The sequence below is a fragment of the Neoarius graeffei genome, chromosome 17 (assembly GCF_027579695.1).
Source record: "Neoarius graeffei isolate fNeoGra1 chromosome 17, fNeoGra1.pri, whole genome shotgun sequence".
Classification (NCBI taxonomy): domain Eukaryota; kingdom Metazoa; phylum Chordata; class Actinopteri; order Siluriformes; family Ariidae; genus Neoarius; species Neoarius graeffei.
In genome coordinates this window covers 70175463-70195425 of record NC_083585.1, presented here as the reverse complement: position 1 = coordinate 70195425, position 19963 = coordinate 70175463, and the positions used below count along the sequence as shown (strand labels likewise).

General features: G+C 44.6%; 1 protein-coding gene across 1 annotated transcript in view; it reads right to left on the bottom strand.

Moving 5' to 3' along the window:
• plppr3a (phospholipid phosphatase related 3a) overlaps positions 1 to 19963 on the bottom strand; it is a 42058-nt gene that overhangs the window by 13784 nt on the left and 8311 nt on the right. The window contains exons 3-7 of the mRNA XM_060943450.1: positions 16723 to 16908; positions 15944 to 16073; positions 15269 to 15464; positions 13384 to 13441; positions 12705 to 12878 (exon numbers count right to left, since the gene is read on the bottom strand). Of these exons, the coding sequence (XP_060799433.1) occupies positions 12705 to 12878; positions 13384 to 13441; positions 15269 to 15464; positions 15944 to 16073; positions 16723 to 16908 (744 nt within the window). The remainder of the gene's footprint in view (positions 1 to 12704; positions 12879 to 13383; positions 13442 to 15268; positions 15465 to 15943; positions 16074 to 16722; positions 16909 to 19963) is intronic.

The following is a 19963-nucleotide window of genomic DNA, read 5'->3' as shown; positions in this document are numbered from 1 at the left end:
CCTGCGCGCAAAACTCCACACCCTCACCCACTTAACCCAGGAGAATTTGCGGCAGGCCCAAGAACGGCAAACCCGCCTGTACAACAAGGGTACGCACCTTAGAGAGTTCGCACTGGGAGATAAAGTACTCATACTGTTGCCCACATCGAGCTCCAAATTGGTCGCCAAGTGGCAAGGGCCCTTTGAGGTCACATGGCGAGGTGAGATGAGGTGAACGGACAGGGGTGGGGTGCTACAGATTTACCACCTCAATCTGCTTAAACACTGGAATGAGGAGGTCCCCGTGGTGTTGGTGTCAGTGGTTCCGGAGAAGGCGGAGCTGGGGTCGGAGGTTCAAAAAGGGGCATCAGCGTCATGTATCCCTCCGGTCCCCTGCGGAGACCACCTCTCCCCGACCCAACTTGCGGAGGTCGCCCAGTTGCAGACCGAGTTTTCGGATGTGTTCTCACCCCTGCCTGGTCGCACTGACCTCATAGAGCACCACATAGAGACGCCCCCGGGGGTGGTAGTGCGTAGCCGCCCTTACAGGCTACCCGAACACAAAAAAAAGGTGGTTCGGGAAGAACTCGAGGCCATGCTCGAAATGGGCATCATCGAGGAGTCCCACAGTGACTGGAGCAGCCCGGTGGTCTTGGTACCCAAGGCCGACGGGTCGGTCCGGTTCTGTGTGGACTATAGAAAAGTCAATGCGGGTGTCTAAATTTGACGCGTACCCAATGCCTCGGATTGATGAGTTGCTCGATTGACTAGGCATGGCTCGCTTTTTTTCTACACTGGATTTGACAAAGGGATACTGGCAGATCCCCTTGACTCCACTATCCCGAGAAAAAACGGCCTTTTCCACACCGTTCGGATTACACCAATTCGTCACACTTCCTTTTGGGCTGTTTGGGGCGCCTGCTACGTTTCAGCGGCTGATGGACAGGGTCCTCTGCCCCCACGCCACTTATGTGGCCGCTTACCTCGATGACATCATCATCTATAGTAATGACTGGCTGAGGCACCTCGAACATCTGAGGGCCGTCCTTAGGTCGCTGAGGTGAGCGGGGCTCACAGCCAACCCAAAGAAGTGTATGATTGGGCGGGTGGAAGTACGGTATCTGGGCTTCCACTTGGGCAACGGGCAGGTGCATCCCCAAATTAACAAGACAGCAGCAATTGCGGCCTGCCCGAGGCCCAAGACCAAAAAGGGGGTGAGACAGTTCCTGGGGCTGGCTGGCTACTATCATAGGTTTATACCTAATTATTCGGATGTCACCAGCCCGCTGACTGATCTGACTAAAAAGGGGGCACCAGATCCGGTCCAGTGGACGGAGCAATGCCAGCGGGCATTCTCTGAGGTAAAGGCTGCACTGTGTGGGGGGCCACTTTTACACTCCCCTGACTTCTCTCTCCCCTTTATGTTGCAGACAGATGCGTCGGACAGAGGGCTGGGGGCTGTTTTGTCCCAGGAGGTGGAGGGGGAGGACCACCCAGTCTTGTACATCAGCAGGAAGCTGTCGGTGCGTGAGGGGTGCTACAGCACTATCGAGGAGTGCTTGGCGATCAAGTGGGCGGTCCTCACCCTCTGTTACTACCTGCTGGGACGCCCTTTCACCCTCTGTTCAGACCACACGCCCTTCCAGTGGCTCCACCGCATGAAGGATGCCAACGCGCGGATCACCCGTTGGTATCTGGCACTCCAACCCTTTAATTTCAAGGTGGTCCACAGGCCGGGGGTGCAGATGGTCATGGCGGACTTCCTCTCCAAATATTGACTCTGCCAAATATTGACTCATTTGAAATTTCATGACAGCAACACATCTCAAAAAAGTTGGGACAGGGGCAATAAGAGGCTGGAAAAGTTAAAGGTACAAAAAAGGAACAGCTGGAGGACCAAATTGCAACTCATTAGGTCAATTGGCAATAGGTCATTAACATGACTGGGTATAAAAAGTGCATTTTGGAGTGGCAGTGGCTCTCAGAAGTAAAGATGGGAAGAGGATCACCAGTCCGCCTAATTCTGTGCCGACAAATAGTGGAGCAATATCAGAAAGGAGTTCGACAGTGTAAAATTGCAAAGAGTTTGAACATATCATCATCTACAGTGCATAATATCATCAAAAGATTCAGAGAATCTGGAAGAATCTCTGTGCGTAAGGGTCAAGGCCGGAAAACCATACTGGGTGCCTGTGATCTTCGGGCCCTTAGATGGCACTGCATCACATACAGGCATGCTTCTGTACTGGAAATCACAAAATGGGCTCAGGAATATTTCCAGAGAACATTATCTGTGAACACAATTCACTGTGCCATGCGCCGTTGCCAACTAAAACTCTATAGTTCAAAGAAGAAGCCGTATCTAAACATGATCCAGAAGCGCAGACGTCTTCTCTGGGCCAAGGCTCATTTAAAATGGACTGTGGCAAAGTGGAAAACTCTTCTGTGGTCAGACGAATCAAAATTTGAAGTTCTTTATGGAAGTTCTTTATGGAAATCAGGGATGCCATGTCATTCGGACTAAAGAGGAGAAGGACAACCCAAGTTGTTATCAGCGCTCAGTTCAGAAGCCTGCATCTCTGATGGTATGGGGTTGCATTAGTGTGTGTGGCATGGGCAGCTTACACATCTGGAAAGACACCATCAATGCTGAAAGGTATATCCAGGTTCTAGAGCAACATATGCTCCCATCCAGACGACGTCTCTTTCAGGGAAGACCTTGCATTTTCCAACATGACAATGCCAAACCATGTACTGCATCAATTACAGCATCATGGCTGCGTAGAAGAAGGGTCCGGGTACTGAACTGGCCAACCTGCAGTCCAGATCTTTCACCCATAGAAAACATTTGGCGCATCATAAAACGGAAGATATGACAAAAAAGACCGAAGACAGTTGAGCAACTAGAAACCAACATTAGACAAGAATGGGTTAACATTCCTGTCCCTAAACTTGAGCAACTTGTCTCCTCAGTCCCCAGACGTTTACAGACTGTTGTAAAGAGAAAAGGGGATGTCTCACAGTGGGAAACATGGCCTTGTCCCAACTTTTTTGAGATGTGTTGTTGTCATGAAATTTAAAATCACCTAATTTTTCTCTTTAAATGATACATTTTCTCAGTTTAAACATTTGATATGTCATCTATGTTCTATTCTAAATTAAATATTGAATTTTGAAACTTCCACATCATTGCATTCCATTTTTATTTACAATTTGTACTTTGTCCCAACTTTTTTGGAATCGGGGTTGTAATGCCTTACTGTCTGGATGTTCCAATAAGTGCATAAACAAGTTCCAGTTAGTTCAAAATGTAGCAGCAAGAGTCCTTACTAGAACTAGAAAATATGACCCCATCACTCCTGTCTTATCCACACTGTATTGGCTCCCAATCAAATTTCGTATTGATGATAAAATACTACTATTGACCTTCAAAGCACTGAATGGTCTCGCACCACAGTACCTGAGTGAACTTCTGGTCCTTTATGACCTGCCATGCCTACTTAGATTAAAAGGTTCAGGCTATCTGCTGTTACCTCATACAGGTATAGTGAAGGCTACATCAGGGGGCAGACCCTTTTCCTACAAAGCCCCACAGTTATGGAACAGCCTTCCAAGTAATGTTCGGGAATCAGACACAGTCTCAGCGTTTATGTCTCGGCTGAAAACATATCTGTTTAGTCAAGCCTTTTGTTAATGGTGTTTATGAGGTAAAGGTGTAGATCTGGAGGGTCCTCAGACAGAGTGTTTTGGCAAACTGGGATGTATGGATGCTGTCAGTCCCCACTCGCTTGCTCACTCGAGTTTGTTGATGGTGTAGTGGCTGCTGCTTTATGTCCCAGGGCTCCCTCATGCCTGTGTTATCTTCTGGCTCTCCCCTTTTAGTTATGCTGTCATAGTTAGTTTTGCCGGAGTCCCTGCTTGTACTCAGCGCAAAATGTATACTGTACCTACTTATTCAGGTGACATTGGGCATACCTAACAACCTGTGTTTTTTCTCTCCCCCCCTCCCCCAATCTGTCCCTCTAAGTTACATGTCAATCCTGAGATCGAGATGCTGAACCTCCTCTGCTCCTCGGACCTGCCTGATCCATCCTAATGCCCTATGTCTGGTTGGAGTCTCATCACATCGCTCCTGTGGAGGACGGCCCCATATGGACAGTTGAAAATCACACTTGGAAGACACTCTGGACACTTACAGTAATGCTTTTGTGGCTGAGGACTACATTTGGCTTGCTAACTTTGGGACTGTGGTTGTCATGAACAGTTTTGCACTCAAGTTTCCATCAATGAAGAGTTACAACATCAACGAAACTGACTTCATGTTAAAACTGTTCATGTTATAGTCATGTTGTCTGTTGTTGTCAGGGGTGAGGATTGGTTCCCTTTTGGGTCTGGTTCCTCTCGAGGTTTCTTCCTCGTGTCGTCTGGGGGAGTTTTTCTTTGCCACCATCACCATGGGCTTGCTCATTGGGGATAGATTAGGGATAAAATTGGCTCATGTTTTGGGTCATTCAGATTTTGTAAAGCTGCTTTGGGACAATGTCTATTGTTAAAAGCGCTATACAAACAAACTTGACTTGATTTGATCTCCAGAGTCAGAGCTCCGCAAGGGAGGTGGGAGCTATGATCCAGATCCCTGACACACCAGAGACTGCCCCTGATAGGGCCGGAACATATTGCATACCAGTAAGTGTTCAAGGGGATAAATATCATACGTTGGTGGATTCCGGTTGTAACCAGACCTCAGTTCACCAATGCCTGGTGCAAGGTGAGGCATTGGGGAGAGCACAAATGGTGAAGGTGTTGTGTGTGCACAGGGGTGTTCACAATTACCCTCTAGTGTCTGTCCATATTCTATTCTGGGGCCAAACACATAGAATTAAGGCGGCGGTTAACCCTCGTCTCACCCACTTGTTAATTTTGGGAACTGATTGGCCAGGGTTTAAAGAATTGATGGAACACATAATGAGAGGTGGGTCCTGCATAAATACATCACAGGAAGCTCCCGGTGTGGCATTGACTGGGGAAGCTGTCATAGAGCAGTCTACGTGAGCACTGCGTCAGGGCGATATGAGGAGTGAGGAGCACCCCGCCCCTCCTCCCTCTCTTGGGGATTCCCTTGGGGATTTCCCATTATAGCAGTCGTGAGACAAGACTCTGTGGCATGTGTTTGACCAAATGAGAGTAATCGATGGTCAAACTCTCCAGCTGAGCGCGACACTGGCCTTCCCTTATTTCACTATTATTAAGGATAGGTTGTACCGAGTGATGCAGGACACTCAAACTGGAGAAAAGATAACTCAATTATTAATCCCAAAGAGCCATAGAGAACTCGTATTCCATGTAGCTCACTTTAATCCCATGGCTGGACACTTGAGGCAAGATAAAACACTAGCCTGAATAATGGCCCAGTTCTATTGGCCAGGGATTTGTGGGGGCGTCCGTTGGTGGTGTGCAGTGTGCCATGAATGCCAATTACTAAATCCCGTGGCCACTCCAAAAGTGCCTTTGCACCCTCTCCCCAACCACAATGCATGTGTATGTTGCGTGTGTGACTGAGGGAATGAAGCTGAAAAGCTAAAATAAGGAAAATAAAGTGTGTGTATGTGAACATCAACTCTCGCCTGCCGTGCTTCTGTGCTCCATCCATATCAGGAACTGTTACAAGCCTGTTTGTGCCTCACCCGACCCTTTGCCTGTTCATGTCTGTCAGTGTTGTTTTCATTAATGATGACGAAATGATTTTGTTAACACACCTTTTTTTCATGACTAAAATGAGACAGTGATGAGCTAAACATAACTCTTTGATCACGAAAATATGACGAGAAGTATCTGTTGTTTTCCTTGACAAGACAAGACGAGACGAAAATGTTAGTGGGTTGGCTATAGGACTATCAAAATGCATGGCGTGTCCTCCAACGGCGCGTGCAACCTGTCTGCCAAATGCTGAAAATATCAGCAATGCACCTGCATCCGGTCCTTGTTTGGTCACGCCCACCAGGCACAGTGCACACCGGGGCAGCCACACAGTTCATGGACCATGGCGGCGGCAACGCCAGCACAAGGGCTTGGTGGGCGGAAAAGACGTGGTGATTTTTGGACATACTTTACACATAATCCAGCAGAAAATAAAACAGAATGCCTTGTAGTGGGAAACAGAGGTACACGCTGTGGCTATAAACTACGTGGCAAGAATACGACCAACCTCAAGAGCCATCTAAAGGCTCACCATGCTGCTATTTCTGTGACAGTAAGTTAACGTTACAAGAAGTCCTGTTAACAGATCATGTATACGTTTGCTAGCTTTGGTTAATGTCACTCAACAATCGGGCTGTGATGAATTTCCTATGAAGTTTTCCAAAACACAGTGACCTGGCAAAAATGAATGGGACCACTAGCTTCATGCTAAAGTTGGCTTGGTTAAGCTAACTTAAATTCAATTAACATGTCATGAGTAAAACTTGTCCTGCAGGGATTATTGGTGGGACAGCAACTGAATGCTTTGTCATATATTGACCCACATTTGAGTTACTGTGAAACATGCGGGGGGAAATGTAGCTTTTCAGACCTGTTGCTGTGCCTTAATATGTCTAAATGAGCAGCAGCACACCTGGCTACTCTAACGTTAGCAGCACGTTTAGCCATCATATTTACATTAACAGACAGTGTGGTCATCTTCTAGTTGTGTGTTCATCATGACATGTTTGTGCTCTATCAGTGCATTGCAACATGTTAAATGGAGGCAGAAACACGAGTCTGTGAACAATGGAGCATACACAGGGGCGCAGATATGTTTTTTGAACGGGGGGGGGGGGGGGGGGGAAGCTGCCAGCAAACCAACCCCAACCTCACCCCCACCCCCACCATGTGTTGTGCGAGGAATATACTCTGATGCCCTCAGGGCGGCGACATTACTCAGCTAAGACAAAAAAAAATCACTCCTTCATCCCTGCAACCGTTAGCTTAGGCCTACTAATAAATAAAGAGTAGGAATAGAGCACACCTGTGATGTCTGGTGCTCTCATGTGCTATTTACCACTGACACGACAGGATGTCATGTGGGTTGAATATGTGTGTGTGTGTGTGTGTGTGTGTGTTCTGGATGACTGCTGACTGTTTTGTCTACCCTTTGTATTTATCTATAGCATCTAGGTCTGTGTATCCTATGTATTGAGACTTGGACTGTCAAACTTAATTACCCATCATTGAAAGAAATAAAGCTTATTGATTCTGATACTGATTCCAATCACTCCCCAAGCATGCCATATGCCGTATGCAAAAACTGTTTTATTTAAACATTAACTGACTTTCAGCACACTGAAACTTCCAACTGTTAAACATAGCGAGAGGCTGGGCTACGTGTGTGTGTAAAGTGTAAACCAGTGCATCCTGACTTTCTAACTATTCCTGTGTGTTGCGTGAGCGGCAGTCAGTCAACAACTCTTCGCAAAGTTTCCTTATGAAACAATATGCTCGCTGAAATTATGGCAGGGAACGCCAGATTAAACATTAAAACTGCCTTCTGAGCACTGTATCTACAGGCTACCACCGAAAGAAGGAGGCTACCAGAAAGGCATCTCTACTCCGTATGATTTTACTTTCACTACGACATTACTTTGAACAGACTATCAAAAAATTGCAAGGTGATATGATAAAGTAAGGCACAGTTTACTTACAGTCGTTGTTTTTTGAAAAAAAAAAGATGCAATCGTTTTCTGCCTTTTCGGTTTGGCACCCTTCATCATGCCGTGTTGGGGTCCTGAACTAGGAGCTGTCCCCGATATGCCTGTCAAACTTGTTGTGGGTAACCATAGCAACCAAGCTCGAGCTCACAACCTGTGCAGTCTGCGCAGCTCAACCAACTGAATCTCAGTCTTTGTTTTGTTTTATGTGAGTTGTTGCAACTATGTATGTACTGCTGTGCACCTCAATAAACCGAATGGTAATTAGTCTTTTGATTTTTCTGTGAGGTTTGCCTTATGCAAAGAAAGACAGCGTAGACATTTTTTCCTCCCTATAAGTGGGGGGGACCGAACGAGGTGAATTTAAATCTGGGTGGGACGAATCCCACCCATCCCACCCTCTATCTGCGCCCATGAGCATACGCACTAGCAGACATCCCAACCTGCAGAAACTCATTTCAGGGAGGTGTCGTGACGCATGACTTTTTTCCCATGGGGGGGGGTCACAACACCTCCCTAAAATGAGTTTGGATGTCTGTAAACCAATCAGGATGCTCTTTGTCTAGCATGCGCTACATGAACAGGCACACACGCAGACTCTCTCGCTCTCCCTCGCGCACTCCATCATATGCGCGATGCAGACATTAATGTTTCGCGTGCACGCTCTTGCTCTAGATTCTGGGAGATATTCTCCAATTTGCGGGCATCAGGGAGCCGCCATCAATATGCGGGAGACTCCCGGAACTTCCGGGAGACTTGGGATGTCTGCACTAGACAGCGTTTATGTAGAGAGCATGCACACTAGACAGCATTTATGTAGAGAGCATGCACACTAGACAGCATTTATGTAGAGAGCATGCACACTAGACAGCGTTTATGTAGAGAGCATGCACACTAGACAGCATTTATGTAGAGAGCATGCACACTAGACAGCATTTATGTAGACAGCATGCACACTAGACAGTATTTATGTAGAGAGCATGCGCACTAGACAGCGTTTATGTAGAGAGCATGTGCACTAGACAGCATTTATGTAGAGAGCATGCACACTAGACAGCGTTTATGTAGAGAGCATGCACACTAGACAGTATTTATGTAGAGAGCATGCGCACTAGACAGCGTTTATGTAGACAGCATGCACACTAGACAGCATTTATGTAGACAGCATGCACACTAGACAGCGTTTATGTAGAGAGCATGTGCACTAGACAGCGTTTATATAGAGAGCATGCGCACTAGACAGCGTTTATGCAGAGAGCATGCGCACTAGACAGCATTTATGTAGAGAGCATGCGCACTAGACAGCGTTTATGCAGAGAGCATGCGCACTAGACAGCGTTTATGCAGAGAGCATGCGCACTAGACAGCGTTTATGCAGAGAGCATGCGCACTAGACAGCATTTATGTAGAGAGCATGCGCACTAGACAGCGTTTATATAGAGAGCATGCGCACTAGACAGCGTTTATGCAGAGAGCATGCGCACTAGACAGCGTTTATGTAGAGAGCATGCGCACTAGACAGCATTTATGTAGAGAGCATGCGCACTAGACAGCGTTTATGCAGAGAGCATGCGCACTAGACAGCGTTTATGCAGAGAGCATGCGCACTAGACAGCGTTTATGCAGAGAGCATGCGCACTAGACAGCGTTTATGCAGAGAGCATGCGCACTAGACAGCATTTATGTAGAGAGCATGTGCACTAGACAGCGTTTATATAGAGAGCATGCGCACTAGACAGCGTTTATGCAGAGAGCATGCGCACTAGACAGCATTTATGTAGAGAGCATGCGCACTAGACAGCGTTTATGCAGAGAGCATGCGCACTAGACAGCGTTTATGTAGAGAGCATGCGCACTAGACAGCGTTTATGCAGAGAGCATGCGCACTAGACAGCATTTATGTAGAGAGCATGCGCACTAGACAGCGTTTATGTAGAGAGCATGCGCACTAGACAGCGTTTATGCAGAGAGCATGCGCACTAGACAGCATTTATATAGAGAGCATGCGCACTAGACAGCGTTTATGTAGAGAGCATGCACACTAGACAGCATTTATGTAGAGAGCATGCACACTAGACAGCGTTTATGTAGAGAGTATACACACTAGACAGCGTTTATATAGAGAACATGCACACTAGACAGCGTTTATGTAGAGCGCATGTTATGCACAACCTGTCAACTTCGATTACAATTTCCTATCTCTGTATTGGCCTAATTTAATGTTTTAAAGTAATTATTTTTTCGACTAAAATGACTGACTAAAACTGGACTAAAACCCTTTTAGTTTTCGTCAACTAAAACTAGACCAAAACTATCAAGGATAGAATTGACTAAAATGTGACTAAAACTAATAAGCATTTCATCCAAAAGACTAAGACTAAAACTCAATCAAAAATGGCTGCCAAAAACAACACTGATGTCTGTGACCCTTTGCCTGTTCCTCATTATGATTGCAGCCTGCCGTTTTTGGATTTTATACCTGTTTCCTGTTTTTTTTATTATAAAGACTCTTCTGCACATACATACATCTCCACTCCCATCATGGCACTGTGGTGTAGTGGTTAGCACTGTCGCCTAACAGCAAGAAGGTTCTGGGTTCGAGCCCAGCAGCCAATGAGGGCCTTTCTGTGTGGAGTTTGCATGTTCTCCCCGTGTCTGCATGGGTTAGGTTAACATAGGGGCAGCCATGGCCTGAGGTTGGGCTGAAATGCCCTTGAGTAAGGCACCTAACCCCCAACTGCTCCTCGGGTGCTTCCCACTGCTCTGGGTGTGTGCTCATTTGTCAAGTCAAGTTTATTTGTATAGCTCTTTTAACAATAAACATTGTTGCAAAGCAGCTTTACAGAAGTTGAATGACTTAAAACATGAGTTAATTTTGTCCCTAATCTATCCCCAGTGAGCAAGCACTTGTGTGTGCATGTGTGTGTTCACTGCTTCAGATGGGTTAAATACAGAGGAGGAATTTCACTGTGTGCTTAAGTCTGTGCTTCAGTGTACATGTGACAAATAAAGGCTTATTCTTCTTCTTATTAACCTGCATCACAGTGACAGTATACTTCGCCTGGCTGACACAGTGCAACAATTTAAAAATAATGTTCCTCAATATAAAATTGTAAAAAATTTGTGGATCACATCATCTATGGCCCATAATATCATTAAAAGATTCAGAGAATCTGGAAAAATCTCTGCATGCGAGAGACAAGGCTGAAAACTGACATTGGATGTCTTTGATCTTCAGGCCCTCAGGAGACACTGCATTAAAAGCAGATACGTGTCTGTAGTGGAAATCACTGTATGGGCTCAGGAACATTTCAGAAAACCATCGTCTGTGAAAACACTTCATTACTGCATCCACAAACGCAAGTTAAAACCAGATATAAACAATATTCAGAAACCCCGCCCCCGTCTCTGGGCCCGAGCTCTTTTACAATGGACTGAGGCGAAGTGGAAAACTGTCCCGAGGTCTGACGAATCAAAAGTAGAAATTCTTATGAGAAATCATGGACACCACGTCCTCCAGGCTAAAGAGGAGAGGGACCATCCGGCTTATCAGTGCACAGTTCAAAAACCAGCGTCTGTGATGGTATGAGGGGGCGTTAGTGCACATGACATGGGTAGCTTGTACATCTGGGAAGGCATCATTAATGCTGAATGATATAAACACATTTCAGAGCAATATGCTGCCATCCAGACAAAATCTTTTTCAGGGAAGGCCTTCCTTCTTTCAGCAAGACAACGCCAAACCGCTTTCTGCACATATTAAAACTGCATGGCTCCGTAGTAAAAGAGTCCAGGTGCTAAACTGGCCTGCTGCAGTCCAGACCTGTCTCCCATTATGAAGCACAAAATATGACAAAGGAGACCCTGAACTGTTAAGCAACTGAAATTGTACATCAGACAAGAATGGGTCAACATTTCTCTTTCAAAACTACAGCAGTTGGTCTCCTCAGTTCCCAAACGCTTACAGAGTGTTGCTAAAAGTAGAGGTGATACAACACAGTGGTAAACACACCCCAGTCCCAACTTTTCTGAAATGTGTTGCTGACATCAAATTCAAAATGAGCATATATTTTTCAAAGAACAATAAAATTTCTCAGTTTCAACATTTAATATGTTATCTTTGTACTATTTTCAATGAAATACAGAGTTTCCATGATTTGCAAACCTTCACATTCTGTTTTTTATTCACATTTTACACAGCATCCCAAGTTTTTTGGAATTGGGGTTGTAAACAAACTGACATTCACTCATTAGAATGATGACTTTAGTGTCACAAGAAAAAAACCTCGCCTTTCTCGTGTGAAGGACAGAGGAACAGCGATGCTCTAAGGACAGAAATCTGACTCTGTTGTTGTTCTGTATTGCCCACTTTTATTTTTACTAACCAATAAAATGCTGATGGATAAAACCAATGGATAAGTCCTGCCCACACAAACATACCCTGTTAAGGCACATTTACTCTTCCTTTATTCATAAAAGTAAATGTGTCTGCTTCATATGATGTAACCATCACTGCCCACACGTCCTTTATTTTGGTCTGGATGTGAAGCAAAACATCCACTAGAGAGCAGTTGAGGGTCAAAAGTCTCTGACAACAACAAACATGGCAACGGTGGAGGAAGTTGTAATAATGTATCTGGTAAGAAAGAGACAAAAGCGGAAGCAGCATCATAGACAGCGGCAGATGTTTAAAATTTTTAGTAAATCGCATTACCTCTCCTCAGAAAGTTCCACCAATTTTATTACTTCTTAATTGTGTGTCACTTGAACTACTGGTTACACTGCCCGCCAGTTTCTGGTGGTACAGCTCCATTTGTGCAATTATGGATGAAATGAACGCAGAATATGAACAGAAGGCTCCGTCCGTATCCGTATTTAACGTTCCACTTTGTGGAATAAAAATGCAGACTTCATTTCACTTTGTCTTAATGTTTATAGTCCAACATCCTGAGTGTGCTGTTTTTACTTCCTCAGCTACAAACGCTAAGTCATTACAGGTTCGTTACTCGTTACAGGTTCCGGTTACTAAAGCAGACGTTTTACCAGATAGACAGCGATTCCGGCTCCGATGACGAATCCCACATAGACGTCAATGGGATGGCTGCGGTATTGCGTGATCTGCGTGAGACTCGCCAGAGCAGCTGCTATCGCGAAGATAAACACCAACACGGGCTTCAGGAGCTTGGTGCTGTCTGAGATGGTGGCGTTAAAGTACATCTGCTCAGGAAAAGATGGAGGAATGTTGGATTAGCATCAAGAGAGAGCATTCAGTCTGAACAAAACATTATAGATAATAATACAGAATAAAAATAATAAATAATATGACTAAAATAATAATAATTACAGTTCAATGCAAAACTTTATATCTGACTAACAATAACTGTGCTAGCCTAGCCTTATAGTCTCAGCCAATCAGAAGCCACTGTGATGGACTGATATTATTTCAGCTGCTTGTCTGTCTCTCTCAGCGCCAGCGTTGTAATTAACAGTACGAGTCTCACATGGAGCTCAGCGATGCAGAGATAATGTCAGATGAAGTTTCCTCTGGGGAGGAATACAGGAGGATGAAAGTTGGCAAGCAGCTGATGTTTGCTCAATGCTAATCAGCTACAGCTAGCAGGCGCTAATGCAGGAGTTGCCATGGTAATGAGGTTTTAATTTCAATCTTTGAGTACAAGTGGAGAAAAAAGAAATTAAAGTGAGGAAAGTGAGCAGTGCTTACAGAGATGTAGACAGCTGCGAAGCCAGAGAGTGTTGCATGCTGGGACGGGAACGTTTTCCTGAGAGAGAGAGAGAGAGAGAGAGAGAGAGAGAGATTTCAGCTGAGTTAGTATGGTACAACCCCAATGCCAAGAAAAGGGAACTCTGTGTAAAACATAAATAAAAACAGAATGCAATGATTTGCAAATCCTTTTCCATCTACTTTCAACTGAATATGATACAAAGAGAAGATATTTTATATTCAAACTGATAAACTTTATTGTTCTTTGTAAATATTCACTCATTCTGAATCTGATGCCGGCAACACATTACAAATAAGTTGTGACAGGCTCAGCAAATGACTGGGAAAGTTGGGAAAGCTCATAAACACCTGTTTGGAACATTGTACAGGTAAACAGGTTCACTGGTAATTGGAAAGATTCAGTCATTCACAAGCAGGGGTGGGGCGAGGTTCACTACTGCAGGGGTAAATACGGTAGTCCAACAGTTTCAGAACAATGTCTCTCAATGTACAACTGCAAGGAGTTTAGAGATTTCACCATCAACTATCATAATATCATCAAAATGTTCATAGAATCCACAGAAATCTCTGAACATAAGGGACAAGGCTGAAATCCAACACTGAACACCTGTGACCTTCGACCCCTCAGGCAGCACTGCATTAAAAACCCACATGATTGAATAAAGGATATTACTGCATGGGCTCAGGAACACTTCAGAAAACTCAGTAAACACAGTCCATCACTGCATCTACCATGCAAACCAAAAGCTGTGCATCAACAACCTCCAGACACGCTGGTGAATTGTATGGACCTGAGCTCATCGGAGACGGACTGAGGTAGAGTGGAACAGTGCGCTGTGGTCTGATGAGTCCAAATTTCAAACTGTTTTCGGAAATCAAGGACGTTGTGTCCTCCGGGTTAAAGAACCATCCAGATTATTACCAGAGCAAAGTTCCAAAATCCAGCATCTGTGATGGTATGGGGGTGTGTTAGTGCCCATGGCAGGGGGAACTTACACATCTGTGAAGGCTCCATTAATGCCGAAAGGTACATACAGGTTTTGGAGCAACATGTGCTGCCATCCAGATGATGTCTTTTTCAGGGACGTCCTGCTTATTCCAGAAAGACAACGCCAAGCCACATTCTGCACGTGTTACAGCAGCGTGGCTGCATAGTAAAAGAGTGCAGGTGATAAACTGGCCTGCCTGCCTCCCAGTGAAAATCTGTAGCACATTATGAAGCACAAAATACAACAACAGAGACCCTGCACTGTTGAAAAAAAAATGAAGTCATATATCAAGCAAAATTGAGAAAGAATTTAATGTTCAAAACTTCAGCAATGAGGGTCCGCAGTTCTCAAACACTTATTGAGTGTTGTGAAAGAAAAGATGATGTAATGCAGGAGTAAACACGCCCCTGGTACAAATTATTTGGAGCGTGTTGATGACATGAAATTCAGAATGAGTGTATTTTACAAAGAACAATAAAAGTTTATCAGTTTGAATCTTAAATATTTTGTCTTTGTGTTGTATTTAATTAGATTTAGGTTGGAAATGATTTGAACATCATTACATTCTGTTTTTATTTATGTTTTACACAGAATTCCGACTTTTTGGAATTGGGTTTGTAAATACACAACTGGCCCTGTGATGACCTGGTGACTTGTCCAGGGTGAACCCCACCTTTCGCCCGTAGTCAGCTGGGATAGGCTCCAGCTCGCCTGCGACCCTGTAGAACAGGATAAAGCGGCTACAGATAATGAGACGAGATGAGAATACACAACTGTCAGTCATTCCAGGTCTGACTGTTGGTATGTTTGAAGATAACAGTGGGTGGTGTGTGTGTGTGTGTGTGTGTGTGTGTGTGTGTGTGTGTGTGTGTTACCTGGCGGACTGGATAGCGTAATGGTCGCGTCCTGAACAGATGTCCTGAGTGATGTAGGGGTCTTTGTGGCAGGAGACTCCAGGCAGAGTGTAGTTGGGTTTACACACGGTGAGGAAGAACGGAGTGTGATAACCAGTGCAGAGCTGGATAACATCTGTCACAAGAGCTGTAGAACATAAACCAAACACATGCACACCTACAGAGAGAGAGGGAGAGAGAGAGAGACAGACAGACAGACAGAATTCAGTGCAAAGCTACAGCTCTGTTCACTATGGTTACTGCACTGTATCTGTTACTAATATGTGATGAACAATAATGATCAGAGGAATGGTCTGAGGGTCTCCTGCAGTTCTCCATCACACACACGCACACACACACATGTGCACACACAGGTTGACAGAAAGACAGACACAGAGAGACAAACAGACAGATAGAGAAACAGAGAGAGAGAGACAGAGAGAGAGACAGACAGAGATACAGACAGACAGACAGTGAGCTACAGACAGAGAGATAGACAGGCAGACAAACAGGCAAGCAGGCAGAGAGAGAGACAGACAGACAGAGATACAGACAGAGAGAGACAGACAGGCAGGCAGAGAGACAGACAGACAGACAGACAGACAGTGAGCTACAGACAGAGAGATAGACAGACAGACACACACACACAGGCATTACCTACAAACCGCACGGTTCTGCGCAGGAAGGAGTTAAAGCTGCAGCCGCTGGCGTTGATGCTGCCTTCAGAACCACGACTGAACTTCACTCTGGACTGCATGCAGTACATCAGAGCCTCAGCTAGCATGATCTGAAACACACACACACACACACACTACACTAACTTTTACCTCAGGCGTGCTGACATGGATTCTCACCTCATGTTTCCATGGCAACAAATATCCCTTTCAGTTTCTGCTTTAGTCCTGTCTCCGCCCCTGTCCTGTGATTGGCTTGTTATCACACTGTGTGCACCTGCTTTGGTATAATCGCTTTCTCTGTTTACCCTCAGCTCTTTCTGTAATTTATTATGAAGTTCTGTTGGCAATATTTTTGAGTCTTGTTTCCTGCGTTCCTGATTTCTGAGTTAATATTCCATGTTCTGTGTTCTGACGTCACACATGTTCCTGGTTATTATAATGAACATGTCCATGATGGTCCTGTGTGTCCGTGTTATGTCCCCATCATGGACACCATGGTTCTTGGATTAAACCTAATGCCTTCATTCACCATGTTACAGCTCGACTTTGTGCGTTATATTTTTATAATATTATAAATATAAACATATAATATTTTTATGAGCCTTATTTTCATTAGTGTCTGTTATTACACTCAGATTAAAATGAAATACAGAATCACTCCTGTTTGTGTCATTGATGTATCTCAGATTGAGGAGCATTTAGAGAAAATTCTATACTGGTAGCATGTTAGGTTTGTGTGTGTGTGTGTGTGTGTGTTACCGAGGCAGCAGGCCCAGCAAAGGCAAGACTCAGAAGCATGAGCAGGGGGATGAGCTCGTCTCCCGTCTCCACGTACGGTTTACTCAGAGACTGATCATAACAACGGAAACCGGATTTAACCGGCTGGAGGACGTCTGTTAACTCCAGGAAGTACAGAGAGATCATCGAGGAGGCAACGATGGGCAACTGGGGGACAGAGACAGCGAGACAAAACGTAAAAATATATTTGTGTTAAACTCCCATCCAGTCAAACTGTAGAACCTGAATAAAATTCTGAATGTAATAATAAATTCCTCCGACTGCATTCCCAACCAGCACCTTAAGTATAAAAGTTACAGAAGTATTTACACGGGAAAGTTCCCGGGATTCAGAATCAGGTTACAGAGCTGCTTTTCTGAGCTCCACATTCAGATCATCATGTGTAGTTCACACCGCCGAGACGGAGTTTTGCACCATCACCAAGACGACCGACTTTAAACACAAACACTCACCTTTAAACCTGAAAAATGTCTGGGATAGAAAATGCGGACTGAAGGAAATCATGTTTTAATAGAAATCGTAACATAAAATCAAGAGAGAATTAAATAATGAAAATTAAAAGACTAATATGATGATCTGTGAGTGAGAAAGTTTTGCAAGTGTTGAAATAAATCTAACTAGAGTCTCGTATATTAATACTATTTTACTGAAAGAATAGTGATGGCTGTAATTCTCACATTAATCACAGGTTTAATTCAACAAAACAGCTTCTGCACTCATTATTCAGCAGCATGTGTGTAGAATAGCACGTGATCCAGCACACACTGTTCTTTTACATTTTACTGATTAATTCGAGCTCTGTGTTTTTTGGGGTTTTAAGCAGGAGGTGTCAGAAAAGGTACCACAGGGATAACTGGTGTTCATAGCGATGTCACTTTTTGATCCTGCTATGTTGACTGTTTCTATCATTGTGAAGCGGCATTCACCAAGCATTGGATTGTTCACCCACTAACAGGGAACGTGAGCTGGGTTTAGACCGTTGTGAGACAGGGTAGTTTTACCCTACTGATTATGTGTTGTGCTTGGCTGAGGAGCCACTGGTGCAAAGCTACCATCTGTGAGATTATGATTGAATGTCTCTAAGTCAGAATCCCACATAAATATAATGATACCACAGTGCCATGGATTTTCAGTTGGTCTGGCGTAGCCGGGGAGTTCCCCCGCAGGGGCCCCCGATGAGCAGATCCTTTTGTGAATGGGCTGGGATGCAGCTGGATGAGCGCCACACTCTCTCTGATTGGGCGCCACAAGTTTGTGTTGAACCTTTTGCTAAATGACTCATAAACGACCCAATTTTGGGTCGGGATGTCGTCAGTGGCAGAGCAGCTTCATCGCTGCGATCCATTGAAAGTCATCCCTTGATCTAATCTTTTGTCTGGGAGCCGAGGTCACCATGAGACACTAAATTACGTCTGTAGTTACATCTGAGGTCTGAATACCGATGTGTCTAAGATGAGGAATAAATCCACACTGCGTACATCCTTAACTCTACACTGAACACAGACATTTTGTGAAAAAAAGGGAAGGACGACCGATGTGTGAAGAAAATAAATGGCTCATTCAAAACCCTAGAGGTTTATTTCAGGAGCTGGAACTGTACTTGAGGATTCCTCCATCTGAGGCAACCTGGAAGGAGGCAGAACACTGATACGTGATGGGAAGAAGATGATGGTGAGGAACACAGGAGGAGTCAGTTATCTTAAAATATGATAATGAAATATGATAGTGTACTCGATCATCCAATCGTGCTGATTTATTCTTTCTTTACTAAATGAATAAAAATAACAGTGAAACGAATAATTAATGAATGTTATCAGATATATACCGTATCCAATCTCAATCTCGTAGCACTCAGAGGTAAAGCAGTGTCCGTAAGGTAAGAGTAGCCCAGGCTGCCACCTACAGGTGAATTTCCACCACACTTCACACCTCACCAACTATCTTTCTGTTACTGAGGTTCAGGATTTCATGAAGAAAAAGTCATGGATTAGGTGGCGAAGAGAATCAAGGCAGATATAGGATGCTGATGTCTCCTCAACATTCCTGATTGCTTTTTGTATCAAAAGTTGTCATAATACGACAGACAGCAGTTTGATAAAGAACCCAGAGGAGATGTACTGTGGCTGTAAACTCCCTGTTCTATAACAGAATATTTATGAAAGTCCACACCTGACAGTAGCGTAACGAGCTAGCTAAATATGGAGAACAGCGAGAGACTTTTTCAGCTGTGGAGGATTTCTCACCGCTGATGTAAATGAGCCACATGCGTAAAACCTGACAGGACTGAAGTGTGGGAGTAAATAAACAACTCTGAAGCTCCTCACACATGGTGTTCTGCTGTGTGTGTTGGGGTGTGTTCTGGGCTTTAAGCTACAGTCACACTATAGCTTACCATGCTTTGCGATGGGTTATCGATGAAAATGAAGCATGGCCTAATGGTTAGAGATGCAGCTTTGGGACCAAAAGGTAACCAGTTCAATTCCCTGGACCAGCAGGAATGGCTGAAGTGCCCTTGAGCAAGGTACCTAACTACCAACTGCTCCCCAGGCTGCTCTGGGGGTGTTGTATGTCACTCTGGCTAAGAGCATCTACTAAATGCCATTAATATAATGTAATGTTTTGGTGGTGATCCATGGTGATGTACAGGTGAGATAAAAGTTGTGGCCACACAGCAGGCGGACACATGACTGTCATGCCTTCGCACGCTCACTAATGGAGCGAGTTGTCTGCCCTCTTGGGACCCAGTCATTATGGGAAACATCTGGACGCTGATTTCACAGAGACTTTGCGAAGTATTATCTTTATCACTGTCACATTTGTTTCTAGCCATGTTTATGACTCTGCTTTTGGTTTTACTTTTGACCTTGCCTCACGTTTTGCTTTTGTAAATATCACACCTGCTAATAAACACTCCTCCTGCATTTATATCCGTCTACCGCTGCATGCCCGACACAATACTTAACAAAGTCTCTGTGAAAACAGTGTCCTTATATGTGCGTGCTGATTGCACTCAAATCAGCATCAGGTGGTTCCCATAATGACTGGGTCCCCAAGCGCACACAATGCGCTCCGAAGGATCCCTGAATGAAAATGCACTGTTTAAGTCTCGGTGAAGGTTACGCTATGCCTTGCTGCTGTGTTGATGAGGCTTCCATGAGCATCAGGGACATGGATTCGAGAGAAATGCATCTCAAGAGATTCA